Source organism: Olea europaea, chromosome 15 (genome assembly GCF_002742605.1).
Source record: "Olea europaea var. sylvestris chromosome 15, O_europaea_v1, whole genome shotgun sequence".
In the NCBI taxonomy this organism is placed as follows: domain Eukaryota; kingdom Viridiplantae; phylum Streptophyta; class Magnoliopsida; order Lamiales; family Oleaceae; genus Olea; species Olea europaea.
The window spans coordinates 11,177,856-11,188,148 of NC_036251.1; the positions used below are offsets into that span (position 1 = coordinate 11,177,856).

General features: G+C 36.1%; 2 protein-coding genes across 2 annotated transcripts; one reads left to right on the forward strand and one right to left on the reverse strand.

Moving 5' to 3' along the window:
* The first annotated feature begins 1,034 nt into the window (after positions 1 to 1,034).
* LOC111410151 (pentatricopeptide repeat-containing protein At1g08070, chloroplastic-like) lies at positions 1,035 to 3,140 on the forward strand. The gene has a single exon (XM_023040374.1). The coding sequence runs from the start codon at positions 1,099 to 1,101 to the stop codon at positions 3,007 to 3,009; it is 1,911 nt and encodes a 636-aa protein (XP_022896142.1). The 5' UTR covers positions 1,035 to 1,098; the 3' UTR covers positions 3,010 to 3,140.
* A 2,214-nt stretch (positions 3,141 to 5,354) lies between these two features.
* LOC111410152 (WD repeat-containing protein 55) lies at positions 5,355 to 9,640 on the reverse strand. The gene is made up of 15 exons (XM_023040375.1): positions 9,358 to 9,640; positions 9,223 to 9,255; positions 9,045 to 9,109; positions 8,849 to 8,936; positions 8,679 to 8,751; positions 7,818 to 7,924; positions 7,368 to 7,410; positions 7,167 to 7,223; positions 6,953 to 7,029; positions 6,778 to 6,826; positions 6,620 to 6,666; positions 6,451 to 6,524; positions 6,204 to 6,259; positions 5,977 to 6,088; positions 5,355 to 5,773 (listed from the first exon to the last, which is right to left on the reverse strand). Exons 1-15 carry the CDS (start codon positions 9,450 to 9,452, stop codon positions 5,703 to 5,705), a joined length of 1,047 nt encoding a protein of 348 aa, XP_022896143.1. The 5' UTR covers positions 9,453 to 9,640; the 3' UTR covers positions 5,355 to 5,702.
* Between the last annotated feature and the right edge of the window lie 653 nt (positions 9,641 to 10,293).

The following is a 10,293-nucleotide window of genomic DNA, read 5'->3' on the forward strand; positions in this document are numbered from 1 at the left end:
ATTCGTATACAATTTTAACTCCGCATACGTCATGTAGCCGGTCCCAAGCCCCAAAAAAGGAGGAGGGTTGTAAGTTGTAATTTTTATTTAATTTGTAATGCAATTTTATAAGTTGTAATTTTTATTTGATTTGTAAATCGTATAAATTATGCAATTTTTAAATTTTTTTTAAGAAAATGTTAGATTTGTAATCTTGTTATTAATAAATAAATACCCTCCATCAATTACTTTGACAAATGGAAGAGAAAGTAAATTTGACTCACTATTTTGGTGCAAAGTTTGAAGCCCATTGGAGAGGTTTTGCACCAACTTTTGGTGATTTAGTGCATCCCCTAAAATCCCCAAACAAGCCACCACCTCCTGCACTTGCAATACACCGCAAAATCCACTTCAAAACTCTGGACATTACAAAATCAGAAGAAGAGAGAAACAATGTCAGGCGGCAAGAAGGCCTCTGATGAGCGGCGAATGTAAAGGAATTTCCAATTTGCCTCTAATCCATCGCTTACAATCTCGAAAAAATGTAAAGGGAAAGTCAGATGACAAAAAGGTCAGTGATGAGCGACAACGAGCATCAAGCGCACAACAACGACAAGTGTCGTGTTGCAACCACTAAGCCTTGTTATCGTGCATTGCATAGCGACCGTCACCACCAAAGGGCGTGGGGGACGAGGATCGGGTTGTGAAAACAAATTGAATTATGCTATACGTACATCAAAGTGTTTGTGAAGGTGTCCACCCACCTCACGTGGAGGGGGATTCACTTCGAACAAAATATAATTCATCTAAAATTAGTCCTCCTCCATGTGAAGAGGGTGGATACCATTATAGATATCGCATTATGTACAAATAGCATATTCCAAATAAAATAAGGTTTGTGATGGAATGGGATGGGATGGTTTGGATTTTTATAGACCTGATTTGTGAAAAATAAAGATTAAACTTAAAATCTGATGAATGAGATGTAAACTTTGAAAACAGGTAATGTGTGTAATTTCGTCTTGTATGCAGGGCAAACTTGGGCATGTCTTTAGCTCCGAATTGGACTTCCAAAAACATTCTAATGTCACTGAAGAACCACGCAACACGCTTCAGTCCATGGACAAATTTTCCCTACACTTTTCACGCTACAAATTTCGCTTAACCTCCTTTCAATTTCGTCAGTGGCACCACCTGACTGCACACTCCTTCCGTTCTTTCTCTTCAAACAATTCGAACCCACCTCCTGTAAACTTCTCTCACATCTTACAGGGTTACATTCCACACCCTCACCTGCTCCAAATCCATGCCCGTATATTCCGACACAATTCCCACCAAAATGACCTCGTTGCAACTCGTCTCATTGGCCATTACCCTTCAAATTTGGCCTTGAAAGTGTTTAATTGTTTGGAGAAACCCAACATTTTCCCTTTTAATGCAATTATTAGAGTGTTGGCCGAAGAGAGCCTGTTTACAAATGCGTTTTACGCTTTTAAAAAGCTGAAGTCAATGTCCCTTTTGCCCAATGAATTGACGTTTTCTTTTATTCTTAAAGCGTGTTTTAGGGCCACTGATGATTTGAGTTATGTTAAACAAGTGCATTGCCATGTCGTGAAATCGGGTTGTGTTCATGATTCTTTTGTTTGTAATGGTTTGCTTGTGGTTTACGCTAAGAGGCTTAAAGATTTGGCATCAGCTCGAAAAGTGTTCGATGAAAGGCTCGAGAAAGATATGGTTTGTTGTTGGACTTCTTTGATTTCTGGGTATGCTCAAGTGGGGTTATCTGAGGAAGCTTTGAAACTATTTTTGCTAATGATTAAAGAAAACTTGAGGCCTGAAAATGATACCATGGTTAGCGTTTTATCTGCATGTGCGAACCTTAATGTTATAAAGATTGAGAAATGGGTGAATATTTTGATGACATATATAAAGGATTTTGGTTCCAATAAATTTGGTTTTGATTATGTGAATACAGTTCTTGTTTATTTATATGGGAAGTGTAAAAATACGGAACAGAGTAGGGAAAGATTTAATGACATTACTGAAATTGGGAAAAAGAGTGTGCTTTCATGGAATGCTATGATAGGGGCATATGTTCAAAATGGTTGCGCTTCAGAAGCTGTAAGCCTTTTTAAATTGATGATGCAGAATTGTATTTGTCGACCCAATCATGTAACAGTGGTTAGTGTGCTTTCAGCCTGTGCCACAGTTGGTGATTTAGACCTCGGCACATGGGTGCACGAATACATGAGAACTAGTGGGCATAAAGGTGTGCTATCTTCAAATGTAAATCTTGCCACTTCATTGATTGATATGTACTGTAAATGCGGGAGTTTGGTCAGGGCAAGAGGGGTTTTTGATCAAATGATTGAGAAGGATGTTGTTTCATTGAATGCCATGATAATGGGTCTTGCACTAAATGGTGAAGGAGAGGAGGCTTTGATGCTTTTCTACAAAGCGAAAGAGTTTGGCCTGATTCCCAGTTCAGGAACTTTTCTCGGTGTTTTGTGCGCGTGTAGTCACTCGGGATTGTTGGAAAAAGGGCGTGAAATTTTTAAGGAGATGAGGCAACGATATTCTGTTACCCCACGATTGGAGCATTATGCTAGCTACATTGATCTCTTATCACGAGTAGGTTGTATTGAGGAAGCCCTTGGCGTTGTCACCTCAATGCCATTTGAGCCCAATAATTTTATTTGGGGTTCTCTGCTTGCCGGCTGCACGCTCCACGACAAATCAGAATTGACCCAAATCATTTCTAACATGCTTGTTAAGATCGATCCTGAGAATTCTGCAGGCTATGTCATGTTATCTAATGCATTTGCTAATGATCATCGCTGGTGTGACGTTTCTGAGCTGAGGTACTTCATGAGGGAAAAGGAGGTGACCAAGCAGCCGGGGTGCAGTTGGATTAGCATCAACGGAGTGGTACATGAGTTTCTTGCTGGATTTGCGCGGCGTTCTCAAATTGAGAGTTTACATTATACACTGGAAGGATTGGTCAAGGAAATGAGATTAGCCAGTTCATAGATTTTGGTTCCTCAAATGTCAACTTCATCGAGGAAGAATGTACTGACTCTTTTGACATTCTAGTTTCATTGATACCTAACAGTACGACTAAATCTTCCATGCCTAACATGCAATAAGGATTTTATACTTTACACCATGTGGTTGGTATTTTGGAGTCAACCCACTATAGCTCAATACATACATTTTCTGCCACTATTGTTTCAGAGGCTATAAGTGTGCGATAGTTGCCTTTTTAATCAAATCAGTGTTCAACCATCAAAAGTCAAAAGTTTGACTAATAATGAGCTAAAGAGAGAGTACATTTTTTTATGTTTGCTTTTTCCTTTACATAAAAAAAGTTTTTCCACCTTTCAAATCTGGATACCAAAATCGCCTCCTAATATTAGATCACTTTCCCTGTATGGATAAAGATTTTTTGTACTCAAATATTTGTACAAAATGTTTTACGAATGATGCTATGGGTACATCATTTTTCACGACAAGGTTCACAGCACATACACATGCATGGATGGGGTCCACGATTAAAATAATCGCGGACCCCACATTTGTGAGAAAGCTGTGAAAAAGGCTGTGAGGGAAATGCTGTGCAGTCAGCAATTTCCATGTTTTACTCACTCTCACATATATTTGGATCCCACATGAAATAAAAAATGCCAACGTGTGACCCCCACCTTCCTATTGTGAGTGTAAGTAAATCATTTTGTACAAAAGTGTGTGTACATCTAGCATTTTCCTTCATATATTTTGTATTAAATGTTGTGTTTTATATATATTTTTTTTTCCATGTTTTACTCTCTCACATACATTTGGACCCCACATGAAATAAAAAATGCCAACATGTGGCCCTCACCCTCCCATTGTGAGTGTAAGTAAACCATTTTGTAGTCCCTCGGGGCACATCCCAACTGGCAAAGGACGAAGTTTTTCAAGGCGGGCAGTTCAGAGGTCGCGGGTTCGATTCATGGGGCTCTTGGAAGGCAGACTTTCTCCTGGAAGGCAAGACGCATACATGGGTTTGACTCGTTCGGCACTTTTACAGTTCAGTTGGGAGGACTCTTGGACTCTGGTCAGTTTGGGGCACAACCCGCAGTTTACCTGGTCTACGTGAAGAGGGGCTGGATTGTAAGCTCCAGGATTAGTCGCTGTAAGGCGGATATCTGAGTATAAAAAAATAAAAAATAAAAAGTAAACTATTTTGTATAAAAGTGTGTGCGCATCTACCATTCTCCTTCATGTATTTTGTATTAAATGCTGAGTTTTATATTTTTTCTTTGCATGGTAATTTTACTTGTGTACTGTAGTCCAACAACCTGACGAGAATGAATGATTTGCTGTAATTTTATTTTATATTTTTTTATGCGTCAAACCAAACATAGTTGGGCCAAAAACATTCTTTTAATATTTTTTGTTGTTGTTTAGGGCAATGCAAAAATTGCTAGAGCAGAAGTCCATACCTCCATTTTCATGTGCAATATGGAATTTTTTTTTTCTCAATTTTTGAATAAATAATTTATGTGCAATAATATTTTGCAATTTACCTGGATGTATATATACTTTTCTTTTCTTCCCTCAATTATGTACTTGCAAATAATTGTTATTTCATTTAGTTTGTAGAGAAAATATAGCATAGCATTTACAAATGTTACCTTATTTTATAGCATCTATTGAATAGAGTAGCTGATAACTCGGTCGACATGGCAAACCCCAAAAGTGGACATTATGTTATACAACAATGTATAGTATACGCCCTCGGGATCTTCTTGTACAAGAAATAAAATTATATACGTTAAACTAATTGGAATATAATCAACAGTTCAGCTCACCAAACTTTCCTCAATACTGTGTAGACCATTATCTAACGGGTCATGTTACATGTACACTTTTGGTGTACACAATTCTTTACACCCTCTCCATGTGAGGGGTGTAAGATTTTATGTCTACTAAAAAGTGTACATATGAGTTATAAGTACACAATCTTTGCATCGGAAACTTTTCACAGACATAGGTGTCAAAGCATCATTCAAAGAAGGGAAAAAAACATAAAACACGGACGGATAGGATTTTTCAATTTCAAAATCCTGCTTGAATTTTGTAAGTTTTCCCTAGGAAAAATCTGTGTACATGTAATCTTATCCTTATCTAGCAGTCTGCTGTTATATTTGGGGGACGAGGCTGTGCTCTAAAATAAAAATTTTCTTGGATTTCTGGTTGTTGCTTTTAATGGTGTAACATGTATTGACAAATTGCTAATTTTTGTAATGATTTCTCTCTGTGGAATCAATTTTGGAGGTCTCGCTATTCTAATTTTTCCATGAGTTATGCATAATTTGCCTGGTACGAAAAACAAAGGAAGATTAGATGTCTTTCAGAAAAAACCTTTCAAATATCTAGTCATTTTACATGAAGGAAAGGAAATAAGGAAAAACATCATAAATCACATGGTATGCTGAACTCTCAACAACAAATGTAAATAAAAGTTTTATGTATGAAGATTTGTTCATACTTTTCAGTTCTTGCCACCAGATTCGATAAAAAAAAGGGACTCAGTCACCACCAGACCAGATTTCCTCTGCAGACGCCATATTTCCAGCAGAGGGACAGCCAACTTCAAACATAAAATCAGTGGCCTCGATCACTTTGAATAGAGAATAGAAAGGTCACCTCAAAACAGGGTAGAGAATCCAACTGCATTACTATAGATCTGCAAAGAAATTTTCCGAATTGCTGAAATTTTGCCCTTTGCTTGCCATTTTCGTTTTGGTCCCTGCAAAGGTAGCCAAAGCACACAAAGTTCAAACGATATTTGAAGAATTCATGTGTTTTTACTTTTTTCTGTCCCTTGTGTAATTATTTTATCAGTGTTTTCTATCAAACAGGATGCTTCTCTCATGTAATGCGACTGAAGTACATTCTTACGCATAGTATTAGAACAAGGTTCATATTCCAAGCCATAGAAATCTGATATACCTTTTGAAGGTTTTTGCATACCATCATCGACTTCCATCTCGTCACTGTCGCTGTCTGCCACAGCAGAATTATTCTGTACTGAACCTTGCAGTAAATCCTCCATATCCCATAGCTATATCCACAGAAGAGGAGGAAATAATTGAGCACAATAACTTTCTAATGTGGATCAAGATAACTTTCGAATCTACTACAAAATAGATATTTGAGACAGAGAGACGTGTATGCACCTTTAATGTCTGATCATGGGATATACTGCCAAGAAATTTTCTATCATGAGAAAAGGCTGCAGCACCAAATTACACAAGTTAGAGATACAACATCTAAAGGTTGTAAAATTACTATGATTATAACTAATTGAAACATATGAATGGGTGATGTTGTGAATGTAATAAAGGAGATGAACTGATTTACTCAAGTAAAACGAAAAATAAAAAAACCAGTTGTCCCCCTGAATAAGGTGAATGAAAGTCATACCAAGACGCTCCACAGGATATTCTGAATGCTCTGCAATTGGCTGAATTATTCTGTTTGGCAATATGCCTATCAAGCTAAACAGAGAATAAGAAAAATATAAGTTCAATCTACAGAAGAATTCATAAGTTAGTTGGAGAAACTAGTCCTTTTCTGAGGCAAAACATTTCACCTGATAATGCCATTCTCCGAGCCAGCGATTACTCTATCTTCATCAAGCTTAAGCCCAAAATCAGGGATAGAAAAAAAGATGATTTTTAGGATTCAAAGAGGTTAACTGCCTGATAAAGCAAAATAAAAATTATGCCATAATAATGAGAAAACACTTACCTTCAGCAGTGCATCAACAGAGTTAGGAGAAAGATCAACGAAACGATCACTAAAAATTGACAAGACAGGGACCATCAGAAATGCAATCAGCCACTACCATTGTATTCCTCACCAAAGATAAAATTTACAACTTTATATGTTGTTAGATTACAATTGTACCAAAGAAAAAGGATACCTGCAATCCTTGAAAAACCCCCATGAATACAATAACAGGGTTCCAGTCTGTGTCCCACATATTACCTTTCGACCATTCTAGTCACAGAAATAAACAGTTAGACACATCTAAAACTAGTAACAAATGTCTAGCTTTATCTAATAATAAGCAATCAAAGCAAAGTATTCCTGTTATTTTATTGGCCTATCTTTTGAATGCAATGGGTAAATTCGACCTTCATGATCACCACAGAGAGAAGTTCATCCTCAGAAAACTCTGATCGAGTTTGAACCTGAATTCGGATAATACAATAGATATTTAGATATCTACTGAAATAAGTTGACGGCTAGACGAAAGATAAATTGGCTAAAGGCATGGCGGCTGAATACAACAGGAATTTAAAAACACCGAATGCTGAATCAACAAAAATAATTACCTTGTTGCTTCTCAGATTGCAAACAGATAGAGTCCCATCACCACTGAAGCAAAAGAGACATAATTTGAATATATTAGTCAAGCCTATGGTAACATATAGTTCAGGGGATTCACTGACTAAAAGTTGGATGCAGGCCTTAAGATGAACATGCTCGGACGAGAGATTTAAAATTGGCAACATTTAGAAGAGACCACAACATTATGGCTTTGCATGGTATATACAAGACAAAGCATTAACAATAAAAAGGAACGGTGAACAGACATATTGTAAGGTATGAAAAAATTATGAAGGAACCAAAATGCGAAACTTCTAGTCCATGCAATCGTAAGACCAACAAGTAGAAGAATACTAAAAATCGGTTTGAAATATTGAAGGCACAAGCTTTCAGTCTAAACTCTAAATACATTTTACATCTTTCAAATTTGAGAAAGAAAGAGAAGCCATGACTACCTCGTTCCTAGTAACTTCATGGAATCAGAGGCAAAAGTCATATCTGATATGTATTCCTCATGAGCATTGAAAGTGTTGCAGCAAGAACGCTGCCGGGTATCCCATACCTATATTACAGCGAAAAACCACATTATAGAAAGAAATAAAAGATTTAAATCAAACTTCCACAAATTATTAAACTACACGGGCTCAACAATTGATGATTGGCAACAGCACATGGCATTCCCTTGGGAAAAAACCGCAAGAGGAACCAATAAAAAATGCTGGCGTGATGCATAATAGAGCTTTTAGTCCAACTGAAAATATGGTAGTTGTTCGCTAAGCTATACAGTGAATACTATCATGGCTCCTGCTATTTTAAGGTCAGATAGAAAGACGAAGAGGAGAAATATCCAATATTTTATGATGACGGTGCATGGATGATATTAAGAAATAAGATGGAAACACGGCTTCCTTTGCTCGCACCTCAACGTGAACCAGTAAGTGATAGGATAAAATACGACGAGATGGGTGTAACTTAACCACATATAAGGACAAGGATTTAATAAGCTGCAAGACAGCAATGCTTTTCAGACCTTTCATGTTTAAAGATAATTGAGTAGATATATGAAGACAAATCTTTCTTCTGTAAAACAATTTAATTTTTTATGTAAATTTCTTGGACATTCCTAGATCTCAATATGGATAAATACAACTTGTTGTAACTTGTTTTCATCTGTTTCACACTTCTAGTCATCTCAGTCGACTAAGATATTATATCGTAGCAAGAAGAAAACAAAAAATGGGAGATCAATTTTCCTCATTAAATTTCGACCTAACTTTCCTTGTCACATAAAAAGTTTCAATTTATACATAATTCACCTTGATACAGCCATTGTCGTCTCCAGATGCAATGGTTGATTCAGTTAAATTGATTATTCGATTCACCGCAGCCCTGTATATAAATCAATCACTTTGACTTAGTATGTATTTATGTTCATTAATATAGAGTATAATTCGTCAATGGCACATAAAATTATTTCGGTACCAACCCATGAGAATTCTCCAGCCTCACAATTTCAGATCCTGTTTCAATATCAGTGGCAAGAATAGAACAGTCTGGAGAACCCGTCACAATTGCTGAAAACAAATTGCGTTGCAATCAGTAATCGTGCCCTGAATCCAATCTACGTAAAAGAACCTACTTGAATAGTAAAAAAAGAATGATGCTTTAAATAAACTAATTACCACGCCCTTCGCTGATAAAGCGGAGTGCTCTACATGATTCCGTATGAGCAGACACTTCCAATAGCCTAATTATCAAAATTAACAGCTAAACCAATCAGCAAAGCGTAGAAATACAATAATTCACGAGTATACCTAGTATACCTACAAGTGTATGTAAACATCGGGTATTAAATTTCACCTTTGCGGTTGAGATTCAGCTGCAAAACGATACCTAACACAACATAACATAAATAATTTATCACTCAAAAATATTTTACTTGCTAAATCTTCGCTTTCGGGACCAAAAAGAAGCAGATAGACGGATTGAACTTACAGCATAAGCTGACCGGTGATTAGCCCTGCAGCAACGAGATTATTGGAGGGATGAAAATCGAGGTCAAATGGAAGTTTTCCCAAATCTATCTCCATTACATAAAGTTATGAAATATGTATTGACAAAAAGTGAATTTTTATGTTTAAATATGAGGGCTTTAGTTCAGGGAGGTCATTGAAGATGGTGAATTTTTGGTGGCAGGGTTGGGGTAGAGTTGCAGGGAGGACACGGTGGAGGCTTAGGGTTTAGGAAGAAGATAAAAGTTGAGTAGTAAAATGGTATTTTAAGAAAATAAAAAATATTATACATGGTCATTGCTCATTGTAGTTTGAACTTTTTAATTATTATTTTCAAAATATGTTCAAAAGTTATGATTTTTAGCCCCTATTTCACCATCATTATTTTCACATTTTTGTTTCTACGTATTCAATTTTAATCACGTATTCACATAATATAATATTTTACACGTAAATTTAAAAATTTTCTTTACTTTTTAACCACTCATTCTCCTAAAAAATACTATTTAAAATATATGTTTTCTACAATTAATATTTGTCAAACAAAGGTTTAATTGAAATTTGGCTTATTGACACAAAACTAGCCTACTTGCTAAACATGCTATGAAGAGCCTTCTACCTTTTAGAAATAGCACAAAAGGCTTATGTTTGAAACCTTGGGTAAGATATAATCCTATCGTCCATTTTCTCAATAAAAAATGGTGAAACGATGAATATACGATCCATGTATATAAGACAAAAAGAAAATAAAATAAATGAAAAATTAATTAAAACCATGGTCCCAAGATTTTTGAAAAATTACAATAAGCCCCAAATAAATAAATAAATAATCAAAACTAAAAAAAAAAAAAGAAAAAAAAATCAATTCCTCTTCCTCTTTCTCTCACCAATCAAAATGTAAACTAAAAAAATCTGCCAC